Genomic DNA, 16327 nt, shown 5'->3' on the forward strand with positions numbered 1-16327 from the left:
CTGGGCCAGAGAGGCAAACAGATGCCCTGACAGGGGAAGCCTTTGCCCTGTTCTGGCAGAGCAGTTATATTGGTGCTCTAATGCTCCCTTAGCTTTGGGATGTCTCAGTCTCACTTGCCTCAAAAATCGTGAGCTGAACAAGCAGGCTTCCCTGATCATCTTCTGTTGGGGGCACAAAGCAGTGCTGAAAGGCTATCTATCAGTCTGTATTCTCAGAGCTAGCATGACCTGGCCTTCTCCACATAGAAGGATGCAAGGAGATGCAGGGCTTACAAGGCTGGGTCAGAGCTGTGACGGCAGGCAACAAGGCAGCAGGAACAGGAGGACTGTCTCCATCTTACTTTTCCCTCTCCGTCTCTGCAGTTAGGTCTGATTCCCCATAGCCCTTCACCTCCTCCCTTCACTTAGGCCAGCACAGGGTGCATTCAAATCAGGTTCAGCCGTAGCCTTACTGATTTGTAGTGGTTTGTTACCCTGTTCCCCACCCTCTCACCAGCTCTTTCTGTCTCAGTTTTATCTCTCTATTGATCTGTTTCTCTCACACTCCCTGACACACTTGCTGCCTTTCATTATTAGTCAGATAAAGCCAGGCAGCCCAAGCATCCTGGCTACATGATGCTCTCTGTCCCTCTTTCTCCAGCCCGACCCTTAGGTCCTGTGTTTGTGCTGGGTGCCCACATGTTTGTCGGCCCCTTTATCCTGCATAGAGCTAGTAGGAGGACAAAGACCAAGAAAGTCCTTTGAATGAATGAGCTGCTGAGCACTCCGAATGGGAAGGATGTTGTTTTCCTGGCCTGCGTCATCCCTCCCGAGAGCACGTTGCTACATTACCTTAACTTAGCAAAGCCTTTGCCTCGTCCCCTGATCAGGGAGCCGAGGGTTGGGATTAAATTGCAGACTCCTGGAGGCATGAATTCCCATACTCCCAATGTATTCACAAAGCAAACGCCTGCCTTTATGGTCACAGGGAAACTGTGAAATGTGATTTTCATGTAAACTAAAGAGCGGAAAGTAGGAGGCGAGAAGTGCAGCTGAAAGCTGTCTTTACAGCATTTCATCATCTTCAGATAGATCTGGTGACATGGTGACTTCTGCAGTGTTATTGCTGAATGTTTAGGATTTCTGATCTCCCTGTAACAACCTCTAGCACCATCCCTCTCTCTGATCTTGCTCTGATCTTTCCAGAAAGAAGCTTCCATTCTCCTCGTGATGTGAATCCACCTTCTTTCCTATGTGCTCCCTGTCCCACTTTAAAGCCTGGAGCTCTACTGCCTCGTCCTAGGTTTCTCTCTTTGCCACCACAGAATGCAAATAACTTGTCAAAACATTGATGACACTTTCCTCCCAGTCTTTCTCCAAATGTATCTGAGCTCACATCTTCTGAGGCGATTTTTCACAACTGTGTGTAGCACAGGCTCCGAGACAGAAACCCTGCAAAGGACAAAGGAGGCTGGGGTGAAACACTTGGGTACCAACATGATCCAGAAGCCTTTTAACCCCAGAACTCAGGCTGGGCTAATGCACACAGGTCATGATACCTGTACCTAAGTTACACGTAAAGGCAGCCCACTGGCACCTGCCTACAGAGGAGTTTACAAAGCAGGTAACTGCACGGAGGCTCTTCTTCCAATCTGCTCTCACAGCCCTCAGTATTTTGCTGACCATGAACTGTCTTCCAGACAGGCCTCCGGTCATGATTCAAAGACTTCAGAAGACAGAGGATCTTGCACTTCACTTGGTAGTTTGTTTCTGTGATTAATCACTCCCCAGTGACTGGCCCTTGTTATTCTTTGCCGGAATACCTGTCAGACTTTTCTCCGGGAAGGAAGCGCTACCGCAAGCCAGCCACGGCTCATTCTGCTTTCTGGTGCCTCAAACAGGTTGACCTCTTTAAACTACTGAGACCTCCAGCCTTCAGATCTCCTTTGATTCAACGTTATTTTTAAAATATAGAGCATGAAGGAGCATGCAGTCTTCCAGCACTGGACTCAACCCTGACACAGGCAGAGGTTTAATCACCTCCTCGTTTCTCTTCCTTACTTCTGCCTTTGCACGGCCAGGAATCACTCCACTTCCATTGTTGCAGCCTGGCTCACTGGCCTGGTGTCGGGTTTTCAGCCTGGTTTTCATCCTTTTCAAATCACTTCTCTTCAGGATTGGAAGTTCTTCTCTGCAGATATTGACTTTTCTTCCCTCCCCCCCCCCCCTCCCTGTTCATGGTTGTATAATTTGCTCTCAGCTCTCCTGTAAGAAGTTTTATGAGGATGACCACCAAGTGCAGTAGGTCATTCTGTGCTGCTGCTAGCCTCATTATTTTTAACCCTGTAACAATATTAGTGTCCTCAGTAAATTGTGTCACAATGAGCTGCATCTGCTCACTGAGCACTGAATAAAGCAGTGAGTCATACCTGACCCAGGGCTCGTTCCAGGGCATCCATGGAAGGAACACTGCCACTCAATGGCAGGCTTCCGAGGATGACCTCCTTTGTGGTCACTGGTGGTTAAATGGAGTTAACCAGCTCGCTGCACTTCCTGCTCTGTGGGGGTTTCTCATTAGCATGCCTTGGGATATTAATGCTTCCAGAAGCCTGGATAAATCTAAGCCATCACTTTTTCCAAACAAACTTGTAGGCACATCAAAGGCTGACAAGAACAAAACAAGTTCATGCAGCAAGGTTGGTTTCCTCCAAACCAAGCAGATTGGCATTAACTGGAGAATCTCATGTGAGCTCTTTGTTGCTTTGCCCAGAATCTTTCAGGTCTTCTGTTTGCTCTTTACAAATACTGGCACAGCACAGATCTCTTCCAGTCTTCTGGGATGTCTCTGATATTCCAGAGTTTATTAACCAGTTGTTCATTGAACAGCAGGGCCAAGGAAACTGGGTCCTCTATGGATTTATTTCCTATACTTCCCACTGCTGTGCCTTCAGCTGGGGTATCTTAAGGCACCCTTTCCACAGTCTGCCACATCTTCAAGTCCTTTCCCCTTGGTCTGCAGTCTATGTCACCAGGCTCCTCCTCCATCACTCTGGCCTGTGCAACTTTCCCTGTATCACAGAACATTAGAGGTTGGAAGGAACCTCCAAAGATCATCCAGGCCAACCCCCCTGCCAGAGCAGCATCACCTAGGGCAGGTCACACAGGAACACATCCAGGTGGGTTTGGAATGTCCTCAGAGAAGAAGACTCCACAACCTCTCTGGTCAGATGGCTCCAGGGCTCTGGCATTGTTGCAATGAAGAAGTTTCTCTTCATGTTCACACAGAACTTCCTCTGCTCCAGCTTGCCCCCATTGCCCCTTGTCCTATCACTGGACACCACTGAGCAGAGCCTCCCAACACTGCCCTTCACATCTTCATCAACATGAATGAGGTCACCCCTCAGGCTCCTCTGCTCCAAGCTAATTCTTTGGCCTGCTGGCTGGATTGCTCTGGTCTGTGGGGTTTTGTCCAGCAGCATGTCTATGGGCTCTCTTCCAGCACAGGCACTGACAGTCTCTCCTCTGTCAGGCTGCCTGTTCTGATATAACTTATTGGAGCTTATTTACTTTTTAGACTCTGGGCCTTTTGTCAAACCCATGGCTAAAAGACAGACGGACAGGCAGAGCTGTGCAGATGGCAGGGCAACCACACAGGGCTGCCTGCCCTTAGGAAACAATGCTAAAAGGAGCAGCAGTGGGGACTGCTGGGTGTAAATGGTCTGCACATGGCGATTTAAAAGTGATTCTGCCAGAGAGCAGTGACAGCCTCATATCCTGCCCAGGTATGGCCAGGTGAGGAGATCATTGTCCTCACACCACACACTGATCCTAGTCCAAATCCTGGCCAAACAGAGATCCTTTTTACATTTCCATTCTCTATCACCCTTGTTCACAGTACCAATACTTAGTGTCACTCTGGTATCCTCATCCCACAGCTGCCCAGCTGCTCCTCCATCAGCCCACCTGATTCCATTTCTCTCCTCAAATTTCCCTGTAATTCCACATCAGCTTTCCTCTGAGCCCACCCCACCCAGAGCACTCCTGCTTGTCTTTACCTGAGCTCCAAACCACCCATTCCTTTCATATCATGTCAGAGTGATGCAAGAGTGACATCAGTCCTTGCTCTTGCTGTCCCTGTCACCTCAATGACTTTCCTGACTGTCCCCCGCATCTTCTAGGATTTTCTTGGTCCCTCCTGCCTGTTCTCTTTTCTGTCACTGGCTCCTTTTGCTTCCTTCTCTGGTTCTGCTCTTCAGGGGGATTTTCAGTGTTTGCGTCATTTGGATTTTCGCCCTTTAACTGACCTTTCCCCAGTTGAAATTTCTCATCTGTTTTGTGCTTCCCAATTATACTAAACACATTTGTCAGAACTTGAAAAGGTCAGAAAGAGCCCATGTGGCTGATGTAGCCCCTTCCAGAGCTTTCTACCTTCCGCTAACCCCAGGTGAGAAGGCAGGGGGGGAAGCTCAGAGAGCAAGGCGGGCTGAATGCTGGCCCTGTCCCCAGCCATGCCTCTGCCGGTGGTTTTTGGGTGAGTGTGTGAGGGCTCACTGAGCAAGCTCCGCAGACATCCTTTGTACAAGTCCCACAAGGGCTAGGGATGAGAAGGCTGGAAAATGTGACCAAAGCCTGAATAAGCTGGGATGTAAAGCCCTGTACATGAGGGAGACAAAAGGCAGGGGGCTCAGGCGTGTACATGCCTGGTGACACACAATGATGCTGCGTCTCGCACAAACCCAGGCTGTGACATCTCCCCCTGAAGCGCTGCCCTCCCCTGTGCCGACCTCCCACAGACCTCAGTGCAACCACCTCCCCGTGCCACAGCACATACCCCAACGCTGCTCCTGAAGGCACGAAACACCTGTTGGCTCTCCCAGACACGCTCACAAAAACACACCCAAGGCTCAAAGGTCCCGGCATAGGAACGCTCAGCTCAGCCCGGTTCATCAGGGCGGGAGCTCACGGCGGGCCTGATGCAGCACGATGGACTCAGCCCCCCCAGGTGTCTGTCCAAAGTTGGCAGGATCTGTTCCAGGCATCCTGCCGTGCTCGGCTTCGGTACTCTGTGTCCGTTCGTCACCTACGCCCGTGCCCGATGCAGTGGCAGGCTGCTTTACAGCTCAGTGCTATCTCTGCTATTTGTTGCTGGGGTTTGGTTTTTTTTTCCCAGGGTCAGGCACAGTTTTTCCTCATTGCTTTATGATGAAAAGTTTGATTGTTTCTGAGGATCAGAGGAAATTACTTTCTTGCTCCCTCATATTTCAGACCCTGGAGTGGAAACTGTCTTTCTGTCATTGACTTTCTTCTCTCGCCCGCTGGTTGCTCAGCTGCTCCCTTCTGATTTGGACTCTGCTTTCTGGTTGGTGCTTGATGGTGGAGGGAGATCTTCCCTGTGAAACACACGGCCTCTCAAAGGCACACCGGCTTCTTTCTTCAATTCCACTGCCACATCCCTACCACTTCCAGATGCATCCCGTTGATCCCTGGGCAGAGACACGCTTGGGGTACAACCCCAAACGACCTGGGCGATCTGTTGGTGGGCAAACTCACCTTGGACAGATCCCCCCCATTGCTCCCACAGTACCGTGTGCTCCCACCCGGGCCACGGGTGGGCGGCTCGGCTCTGGCCATGAGCCTCGACTGCACCCGGCTGCCCGCCCGCCCAGGCTGTGCCCCCTCGGGAGCATCCCCCTGCTCCTTCCCACCTCCCACACCCCTCCGGTACCACGGCTCACAGGGGTACCCGGGGCCCGGGATGACGGATGCGGGGATGCAGGGATCGGGAGGCGGGACCGGAGTGGCGGCGAGGGGCGGCCGTCGGGGTGACATCTCCCCGAGGGGACTGCGGCGGGGGTAAGCCCGAGGGAAGTGGATTCCGGGGGGGAAGCGGGGGCCTCCGTTCCTAAGGACGGACCCGTCCGGGGGTGGCATTCGCCGGAGCGAGCTGGAGCGACGGGTCCCTTGGAGACACCCTCTCTCCATGGCAACCTAAATCGCTTCCTGTGAAGAGCCCGAAATAACCGAGGAGTCGGGGGAGAGGAGCGGAGCCGAGCCGAGCGGAGCCGAGCCGAGCGGGCAGCGGCGGCGGGGGGGGGGCAGGTCCGGCGGACGGCGGACGCGGGGCTGCGGGAGCTTAGCGCGGGCGGGCAGGGAGCGGGAGGAGCCTTCGCGCCCGGCTGCCGGGGCAAGAGGGGTTCCCGGGCCGGGGGTGGGGAACCCGTCCGCTGCCTCCCACCCGACTCCCCCAGTGCTTCCCCCGGGCTGCAGCGGGGGGCACGGTGCCGGACGTGCCCGTGCCAGCAGTCATGGGGTTAACGGGAGGCAGCGAGCGAGGGAGACAGAGACGGAGAGAGAGAAAGAGGGGCTGGACCAGTGCTCGGCAGCTGTTTATTTCAAGGCATCTCTCGCTCCCTCTCCCTCAGCCAGGGCTCAGCCTCATCAAACCTTCCTCCTCCTCTTCCTCCTCCTCTTCTTCCTTCGTCCTGGCCATGAGAGGCACGGGTAGCAGCAGCTGTGCTCCTCCAGCCCCCTGCTTCGCCGCCCCGGCTGTGCCCCACTCGTCTCCCAGCAAGGTAAGTTCATCCTCTCAGCCCGGGCTTGGGGGACGGGGTGGGGATGGGGCTGCAGGCGAGAGGAGTAGGGAAGGATTCATGCCCGTCTCCAAGTCACCTCTCCCCGTCTCCTTCCCTGTGTCCTTTCTCCCCCTTCTTTTTTTCTCCTCTTCCATCTAGGTGTTCTGCCTCGTTCTACATGGCTGCCTCTTTCCCCCCAACCCTTCTTCTCCTTTCAGTCTGGGGCAGGGGATGCCCAAGGGGCTGGGAGGGAGGGGGCAGAGCCGAGGCATCGCTGCCTTTTGCCCTCCAGCTCTGGGCTCCATCACAGACCTGTTGTGCTGGAGCACTAGAGCCTGCACTGAGGAAAGGCGACTTCAGCCAAATTGGTGCAGCTGGAGAAAGGAAACGGAGGGGTCAGTACCTCCTCCTGCCTTGGCCAAGGGTGCACGGTGCAAGAGAGAGCAATTCATATCTGGAGACTCGGCAGCTGAAGCACTTAGATGCCCAGGAACAGTAGGAAACTGGGAGTCAGAAGATTGGCAGACTCATGACACGTATTGCAGACAGGCACTAGATATCAGGGGACTAGCATCCTAGAGAGCTGCTTGGAATGGGGCCACACTCACAGTTCCCAAATGCAGGGAGACTTGAGCTCATAGGACTGCTGATGGGCTTCACACACTCATTCCTTAGCTAACAAAATGTTCAAATGCACCATCCCCCTTCCAGCCTAGGATTCTGCTCCAGACTAGGATTTCCATACCCATCCCATAAGGGTTCGTTCTGGTACCCTCTAACAGGAATTCCCACTGGCACTCAGCAAACGCTGCAAGACCCTCACTGACACAGGGCAAGCAGTGTCAGCCTTTCCCAGCTGCTGCCACCAACGCTCTCAGCCTCAGACACCAAGCAGAGCAGCCTTGACGTGCGCTGCTGCATTCAGACTGCAACCCCCCACATTCAGCCCCCTGTGTGCGCTGTGGGCCCTGGCCCCGTGCACAGTGAGGACTCCTTCCCCAGATGGGCTTGGCTTGGCTCCCCGCAGGGTACCATCATTCAGATTCACGCTCGGAGCTGCTGAAACTCCTCTGAGTGCAGCAGAATTAACTCCCTGGGGCAACTGCTCCGGGAGTCCTCCCTTTGCCCACCTCCATCCAGCCAAATGCAGCGGCATCGGGGTTCATGCTTCCTGCTCCTAAACCAGTGAGGACTGCATCTCTGCCTCTTGGAGCATGAACTCTGGGATCTTCACGGCCACCGATGAAAACACAGGCGTGGTGTGTCTGGGGCAGCAGACAGCGTGTGGGGGCCTCACCGCCAGCGCCTAAACTTGCTCTGCTCGATTCTTGGGAGGTAGCTGCTAGGTTCCACAGTCGCACATCACAGTCTGGCATCAGTAGCCATCACCATGACCCTTAATTCTGACCGGGAGTGAAAAAATGATGGCCAGCCTAGTGTTCTTCCGCGGCCAGGAGGGCTGGGTCCTCCTCGGGTTTGTTTTGAGTATTTTTTATGACCATTCCGAGCGGGATCGTTGCGGTGGGGGAGCTGGGCAGAGCCAGGATTTGCATGAAGCTCTTGGCACTGCGGGGTTGCTTAATGGCAAGCAGTATTTCAGCCAGCAGTAAGTTTCATAATCTTGGCCCAGCTCCTGTAAATGTTTTGTTCCTCAGGGTCATGAGCCTCTCTCCCCTTCTTCCATCCTTTCCCTCTCTTCCCAAACTGGTTGGCAATTTCATTGTTCCAGCAGAATGTGAGGTCATCACTGCATAAGGAGAGGTGATTGATTGCTTAGGTCACTGGGTCCTGTCCCTTACTGGGCTTTGAATGCTGGCTTGCAGACCTTGAACTGGACTCTGTGCTCAAAGGTGAGGCAATGTGGGGTGCAGGGGGGCACGGTGGTGCATTCCCAGCAGCTTGAGTCACTGAGCAAACAGAGTGCTGCATTCTGAACTAGCTGGAGTGCTCAGAGAGCAGACAGCTTCAATCCTAGAGGCACAGTATCACAGCAGTCAAGCTCGAGATGTTACAAAAATACAGATAGATCATCATCTGCCAGCTGAGCCAGACAGAATCAGATGCAACCCTTTTCCTATCCCCAGATGGAAGGAGACTCTACCCACTTCTCACTGACACGGCTTGTGTGTGCTCAGCTCCATTCAGTTGCTCTCCAGTCAGGGCTGATGTCGGCCAGGCATTGAGAAAGCTGTGAGATTCTCAAATTTTAAGGCCAGAGGGACCATTTTGATCACTGAGTCTGACCTACAGCAGAGCACAGGCCAGAGAATTTCACCAACCTCCTTTCCTGCATCAAGCCCATAACTTCTGATTGAACTGAAGCCTCCCTGTTAGAAACAGGGCCAGACGAAGTCTCCAGGCAGCTGGGACCAGGTCACTGCCTAGGTGGCTTCTGCTGGCATGTGCCCCTCCTCAGTCACAGTTTTGTTTCTCATCTGAATTTGCCACACTTCAGTGTTCAGCATTCTGCAACAGCAGGTTACAGCTTGCATTTGACGTGAGGGAGATGCAACACGGACATTGCCTGTGCATGGCTTGCACCTCGGCTCTTCTATATGCCAACAGGATTTGTTTTGGGGATCGCGGTGTTCAAGAGACCTGGACACAGAGAAGGAGCTACCAGCAGCGAATCCTAGGGCTTCCTAGGGGCGTGGTAGCATCCAAACACTGGAGCTCAGGATGACACATTCAGGGTGTAGCCTGTGCTCCCCGGTCTGAGCAGGAGTGCAGCAGGCTCTGCTCCTAGGCAGCAGTTAGGATGTAGATCTCCAGCCCCTTCTTGGTGAGCTGGGTTACCTGCTTTGGGGCATGGCTACTGAGATCTGCTCTCTCATGTCCCAGCAGTGCTGGGTCTGTGCTGTGGGAGACTTACACAGAGTGAGGAAGCTGGGGAACAGCAGCAGGATTCATGCTTCCATCCTGCAAATGTGTTGAGAGCAGCTCTAAATAGATTAACCCTCAGGGATCTCTGGTCTGGATCAGTAGTGAGGTCCATATGCAGCAGCAAAAAGGTGGTGTAAGTCTTACTCACAGCTTTCAGGCACCAAGATTCACAAACAGAGCTCAATGAAGTGCCCTAGGGGAAACAGCTTTGTCATTCACACTCTTGTCATCTGTGCTTCAAAGGACTGGAATGCTGCGATGAAGGCTCTCTACCTACAGTGAGAATTCACAGGTCCATCTTTGGATGCTGGGAGCAGCCCTGGCTGATTTTCTCACGATTAGACCTGGGAAACAGATCTGAAAGCAAGAGCCATGCCATGTGGTACCGTTGCAGACATGCAGTCTCTCTGCTCTGGCACACAAAGGCCTCTTGAACCGTGTAAGGTGTGTGGATACTGGGATTTGTAAGTTCAGGTAGTAGGAGCCTTGGTGTCCCCTCCTTCTTTCTGAAGACCTCTTTATTCAGCATCCACACTGGGAGCTGAGTTAAGGGCATTTGTGACACTTGCCTTCCCACACAGCAGCATCTGTGCCCTGGACACAATCCCCCCACCAGTGGCTAGCTACAGATGCCCCAGACGTGGCTTAGCTACTGCTTTGCCAATAAGCCACAGGGACACCTGTGCTTTGTGCTCCATGCACAGAGGACACCAAGCCCTCACCAGCCAGCATTTCCACCTGAAACCCTCCTTTGCTCTCATGGTGTTTATGCTGTGGGAGACATCTCTGTGCTTCTCCCAACCCCTCCACAACCTCCCCTGTGTGTGCTAATGCAGGACATGCTCTCAGGCTCTGGCCACAAGATGATTAGCAAACCAGAATGTGTAGAAGAAACTTCTGGACTGAAAGGGTTCTCAAATGCTGTAACAAGCTCCCTAGGGATGTGGTTGAATCCCTATCCCTGGAGGTGTTTAAAAGATACTGAGATGTGGTGCTGAGGGACACGGATTAGCACCAGAGATGGCAGAGCTAGAGAATGGTTGGACCAGTTCTATGATTCCATGATTCTGTGACCGAGACTGACTGACGTTGCCTCCTTCCTGCACTAAAACCTTCGGGATAGGGGCACCAGTAGTCACCTGCTCTTCACCATTGGCAGCAGAACCCGTGCACAGCAGTGTCTCAGGTCTGAGGCTTACACCTGATGTCCGTGTTGTCACCTCCATGGTATTACGTGCTCATGAGGAGGTCAGTGCTGGGGCTCGCTCCTTCCCTCGGCTCCTCTTACAGCTCTTACCTGTGCCAGAAGGCTAAAATTCAGACTGCTGGGGATTGAAAGCAATTCAGGATTAGGCTCTGTAGGGTTTCTTATACCCAGGCCTCAGACCCGGGGAATCCATGGTTTTGGGGTGCTGTTGCTGGAGCTCACAATCTCAGCTGAGCAGTACAGCAAGGTCTCTCTCATCAGACATCCCAACAAGCAAGAAGAGCACAGTGAGACGAGTGATCCAGCACACTTACCCACCTACACCCAAGCGTGTTTGTGCTGCTAGAGCCATCTGCCTTAGGAGGAGTGCTGGTAGTTGCATGTGCTCTAAGGTCTACCTGCACCTGGAGAAGGTCTCCACTCCTGGGGTGGTACTGGACCCACACCTCCTGCTGCCTGATGCAAAAGAGCCCCTGAAGAGCAGAGCTGTAACAGGATGGCGTGCCACAAGCAGAACAGGCTCTTCACCCCAGGGAACCACTGTCCCTTGATGAGCCCCAGGCACTCCAAGCCACCTGGAAAGCATTCAAGCAGTCTGTGTGCTCTCTAGCCCAGGGACTCACATAAGGAGGTCCCTGACACTTGAAATTCCCTCCCTTTCCAAAGTCCAAAAGAAATTGTGTCACAGATTTGTGTTACCAGACATGATCCTCCACAGCATCGTGATCATCATCCAGATGGCCAAGATCTCACCAGCCTCTGGCTTCAGAAGAAACTTGCTACGTTCTGCTGCCTCTCTGAAGAACTGCATTTTAATATCGAGTTCCCTCCACAGCTTAGGGGTTCAGGAGCAAAGTACAAAGAAATGCTGAGAATAGCTGCTCTTTTCTCCTCATCTTCATCTCAGGATCCCTCCAGAGATCCCTCTTGCCCCGAAGGGAAGGGCAGGGCACTAGCCGACAATTCCTTTGCTTTTTTCTTTCTTTCTTTCTTTCTTTTTTTTTTTTTTTCTCTTCTGTGAACATTGTTTAAATATTTAACAGAAGGAAACTAAAAATATCCCCAGTTAATGCAGCAGGAGCTAGACAGCTCCTCACTCTTGGTGCCCTTCCTCCCAGCCCCTCTCCTCAGGTGTACCACGGGGGCATGAGTCCCCTTACCACAGCATGCAGTGGGCCCTTCCCTCAGCAAGAGGAAGGGGAGCTCTGGAGGGGATGCAGGTTTAGTTCAGGGCATGGGCTGAGCTGGAGGGGGTGACAGGATCTTGGGAGCCAGGACCTTGGGAGCCAGGAGGTGCAGGGCTGCTGCCCGGGGGCTGGAGGTGCAGAGTTGACCTCTGCATTGACTCCCTCGCTCAGCATCCCCCCATTTCTCTGTCCTGGCAGGCGCGGAAGGGCATGACCGTGGAGTTGTCAGCGTTTGTCCTTTCCCCTTCGAGGCTGAAGGAGGAAGCTGAATATCTTGAGTGACTGTGTGTGTGCGTGCGAAGGCAAGCACGGGTCAGGACCACAACAGCTCACAGGGCAAAGCTGGCGCTGCGCAGCGCCCGGCCGAGGAAAGGGGCAGAGGTATGAAGGGCAGCTCTGCCACTGCCAGACTGGTGCCAGAGGGGAGCGTGTGGCCAGGGCAGAACTCCAGCCCTTACTCTGTGTTACTGCTGCTGCCTACTGCTCAGCCATGGGAGGTGGGAGAGAAAGGGGAGGAATAGGGGAGAAAGGGAGAGATGGAACAGAGCAGAGAGCATTAGGATTAGCAGGATGGGAAGATAATTCCATGCTAGCCAAGAGGAAAGCAAATACTAAATATTTGATAGGCTTATTTTTGCTCTTAAATGCTTTAGTGAGGCTGGACTTTTCTCGCTGATTCACTCTTTCTTGGTCTGCTTGGTTTCTCACTCTCATGCTTCCCCTCTTGCTCCCTCACCCTGGCACACAATGAGGAAGCTCCTTTTTTAATAAATGGATCACAGGCTCTGGACTATAAACAAGCACAGTCCCACTTGTTCCAGTGATAAGCAAACAAAGATGCCAAATCCTCCTCTGGCCCCAGACAGGGGAGTCCACAGGGAAGCTGTGCTTGTGCTCCTGCATGTGTGCTCCAGAGACTGCTCCTTGCTTTTGCATACGTGTGCTAAGATCCGTGTTTCCCTGTGGCACTGGGGTCAGGGGGATGATGCACCTCTGTGCAGGGCAGCACGGAGGCACGGGGGCACAGGTGCAGGAGTGGGTCTCCACTGGGGCTGGGAGGTTGCCTGCAGTGGCACACACTGCTCCCGGGGAGAGAGCAGTTGCTGCTGGGTGAGGGGACACTGACACCTCTCCTTTTTGGTTCCCAGTGAAGATGAGACAGGATCCTCAGTGAGCAAAGACACTGCTGCATCTGAGATGGAGCCCAGTGCCTGGTAGGTTCACAGCTTCCCACATTCGCTGGCAACACGGGAAGGCGACAGGAACGTAGGTGGCAGGCTGCTCCCGGCTGCTCCGGGCTTGGCCTTTCAACGGGAGGGACATTTCAGATAAGACTCTCTCCTTCCTCCCCCCTGGCCTGCAGCAGGATGCCTCCACTCCTCTCCTACATCCACTCTCTGCAACTTTGGCATCTCCTCCTCCTGGTCTCAGCCGTCCCTGCTCCTGGCGTCTGGTCTCTTCGCTCTCGGGGCCCGGCGGCTGCTCGACCTCTCTGCACCCGTCGGAGCTCTTCAGCCCCGCGTCCTATTTGCATCTGGGACAGGACCTCATTGCCGGAGAGAGATTCTCGCTTTGCCGTGCCCCGCCAGCGGGCCCCGGCACAGCAGGCAGGAGAGCTGCGGCACGTCATGAGGCTGCGGCGCCAGGCGCCGGGGGCTCGCCCCGCCACCCCCTCCGGCTTTGAGGACGGAATGCCTTCCTCCCAGTACCCCTGGGCCATTGTTTGGGGCCCCACAGTGTCAGACGAGGACGGAGGAGACACCAACTCGGCCAACCCAGGCTTCCCGCCGCTGGGATACACCTTCGTGTCGCCACACGGGATGGCAACGGCGCAGCCCAACTCGCACTCGCTCCTGCACAATGCGGGGCTCAACCTTCGAGAGACGCCGGCCACCCTGCGGCCCTTCTTGTTCGGGCCCCGGGGGGAAGGTAAATCAGCCCTGTGCTCCTTTCACCCCCTCCCTGATCTCGCAGGAGCAGCTGCTTCTGCAAAATACAGGAGAGCCCCAGCAGGAACCTGTCCTTGCACTGCTGCTCAACAGGGACTGGTGGGGACGGCCGTCGCACCCCCCCGTGTCACCATCTGTCTTGCAGGTGTGGACCCCCAGCTGTACATCACCATCACCATCTCCATCATCATTGTTCTGGTCGCCACTGGGATCATATTCAAGTTCTGGTGAGTAGTGTTTGGGCTGATGGAGACTGTCACCACACCAGTATCTGCAGGTGGCTGGGCAGGAGGACTGTCGGCTTGGGAGCCATTTGTCCCAAGGGAGTAGATCCCATGCTGTAAGCCCCTGCTGGGCTCTAACACCAAACATTGTGGCACCCCATGAACCTCTGTCTCGTTGAGCACTGGGGCATGTCTGAGAGGCTGCTCTTTCCCTCACCCCGTGTCTCTCTCTCCAAAGCTGGGACCGTAATCAGAAACGCCGGCGGCACTCCGGGCAGCAGGGCAGTGGCAGGCAGCAGGAAAGCCAGCAGCCCCTCACGGACCTCTCCCCCACCACCATCAGCATCCTGGGGCCCTACAGCGACTCACTGGCCCCCACACCCAAGGCAGAGGAGTCCAGGCAGGGCCAGGAGGGTGTGGAGAAACTGGGGGACCACAGGAAAAGCACAGCCTTCCAGCTCAACCGGTGAGTGGCTGGGGAGCTGGGGTGGGAAAGGGTGGCGAGGGACAGGGGCAGAGGCACACTGAGGCAGGACTAAGGTGCCAGATGATTGGAGTGGTGGGGCAACGTGAGTGCCTATTGCTAATTAACTTCTGATTCCCTTTTCCCCCCAGAATCCCACTGGTGAACCTGTGACACTCACAGGAGAAGCAGAGCTGGCTCCATTCACCCTCCTGTCACAGCCAGCGAGCACAGGCTCCCGCTGCCCCTGCTGCCCCAGGAACAAACCACCTCCCTGTGCCACAGCTGCCCACCACCATGATTAACCAACGCCACCAGGATGTGCCTGGGCAAATGGACAAGCTGGGCCTCCTTAGCTTCCTGCTGGGGGAAGGTTGGGGGACCTCCCCCAATCCACACAGGACAGGGTGATGAGAGAGCAGAATGGTGGGAGGGAAGGCAGCTGGTGGTGGTGGTGTGAAATCTTGTCCTGCCCAGCTCCTCTCCTAGCACACACAGACACATACATGGATCTCTGTGACTCTCCCACCAGTGCATGCCTGACGCTGGGGGTAGGCGAGGTGGAAAGGCGTACTCCTGTCCCTGTGGGCCCTCACCCCTCTGTGTGCCCCTTCCCATCTCGTGTGCTTTGAAGTGAACGCCTGGAGTTCAGTGGCTGCAGGATTACCTGCCAGGGCTCAGTCTCCCCTGAGCTGGGACTCAGGTGGTTGCAGGTTCTTCTGGTCCTGAGGCCTTGACCCCTCCCGAGGGGAGGTGAAGCTTGGGCAGAAGAGGCTCGCTCAGCACCTGGCTCCTGTCAGTAGCCCATCTGCTTTAAAGAAACATCACCTCCCCCTCCAGATGGAAGATATTCACATCTTGCCATTTTCTTGCTGCCTAATACTCTGTTTTCACTCTTCAGTTTGCATCTTTCTTCATCCCCTTGTCCCCATTTTTTTCTCTCAGTTCCTCCCACCACCCCTTCTCTCGCCAGTTAAGTTGGAAAGGTTCCTTTGGCTTTCCTAATGTTTTGATCTCTTGGAAGCCTCCTTGCTGTCCCCCTCCACCTCCTTGCTGTCCCCTTCCACCTCCCCAGTCTCCTACAGCAAAGCTTTTCTGAAGAGCACCAGTGTATGGTGATGTTCTTCAGAAAATCTGAGGTGAAGCTCTCTGCCTATCATGTTGTTTAGCTCTTGTGCCTCAGGACACTGCCGGAGCAGCTAAAGCACGGCGTGCAGATACAGCTGAGGAACTTGGGATTTGCTGGGCCCAGCTGGAGAATTGCTTCCAGGCACTCATGCCACAGGCAACAAGCAGCAGACTTGACTCTCTGGGAATGACAAAGAGCAATTTAGACTTGACCTTGAGAACATTTGTAGGATTGCCCTCTGCTGCTGCTGGGTGTCTCCTGGAATGCAAGGTGACTGGAAGCACACGAGGCAGCATTCACCAAGGGCACGAGAAAGGGGATAGCTGGGATGTTCACCTCCAAAACTGTGTTGCCCCAGCTGGTTAGGGACCAAAACCAATGGCACAGGTGTCAGTGCAAAGCAGTTGCCTGAGCACGTGTTTTGGCACTGTATGGTCTGGGGGCCAGGCAGCCAAATGTCAGCGAGCCATGTGAGCAAGGTCAGCACATCTCAACCTCTTCCTATGTATTGACTCATGGCTGTGACTCTGAGGAAGTGTGAAATGACCAATCTCAGCTAAATTACAGCAGTTGCTTTCCCCTAGCTTTTGTGGAGGCATGAAAAGCAATTCACAAGCCCCACCTTGACAGCCACTGAGCTGAAATTAGGTAGCTTTAGGTAAAGGTGCCCCTATGTTGTACAAACACCTTGCTGGACTGATGTGGCAAGAGGCAGGAAATGCACCTACATTTTG

At 54.3% G+C, this 16327-nt stretch overlaps 1 protein-coding gene across 3 annotated transcripts; it reads left to right on the top strand.

Moving 5' to 3' along the window:
- The first annotated feature begins 5721 nt into the window (after positions 1-5721).
- PIANP (PILR alpha associated neural protein) lies at positions 5722-16019 on the top strand. Of its 3 annotated transcripts, XM_054167712.1 has the most exons (7): positions 5722-5832; positions 6402-6551; positions 12977-13042; positions 13192-13757; positions 13923-14004; positions 14240-14467; positions 14617-16019. In XM_054167712.1, the coding sequence occupies exons 3-7, from the start codon at positions 13026-13028 to the stop codon at positions 14636-14638; spliced, it is 915 nt and encodes a 304-aa protein (XP_054023687.1). In that variant the 5' UTR covers positions 5722-5832; positions 6402-6551; positions 12977-13025; the 3' UTR covers positions 14639-16019. The 3 variants fall into 3 exon arrangements, with proteins under 3 accessions (XP_054023687.1, XP_009897908.1, XP_054023688.1); XM_009899606.2 differs by lacking the exon at positions 5722-5832 and having other exon boundaries at positions 6210-6551; XM_054167713.1 differs by lacking the exon at positions 5722-5832 and having other exon boundaries at positions 6210-6551; positions 13195-13757.
- The last annotated feature ends 308 nt before the right edge of the window (positions 16020-16327 follow it).

The sequence above is a fragment of the Dryobates pubescens genome, chromosome 15 (assembly GCF_014839835.1).
Source record: "Dryobates pubescens isolate bDryPub1 chromosome 15, bDryPub1.pri, whole genome shotgun sequence".
Taxonomy (NCBI): Eukaryota; Metazoa; Chordata; class Aves; order Piciformes; family Picidae; genus Dryobates; species Dryobates pubescens.

What these genes read in the sequence shown, in the direction of transcription:
- PIANP (XM_054167712.1), top strand. An exon ending in GTTCGGGCCCCGGGGGGAAG is followed by an intron (nt 13,758 to 13,922) that starts GTAAATCAGCCC and finishes TCTGTCTTGCAG; the next exon opens with GTGTGGACCCCCAGCTGTAC. An exon ending in GGGATCATATTCAAGTTCTG is followed by an intron (nt 14,005 to 14,239) that starts GTGAGTAGTGTT and finishes CTCTCTCCAAAG; the next exon opens with CTGGGACCGTAATCAGAAAC.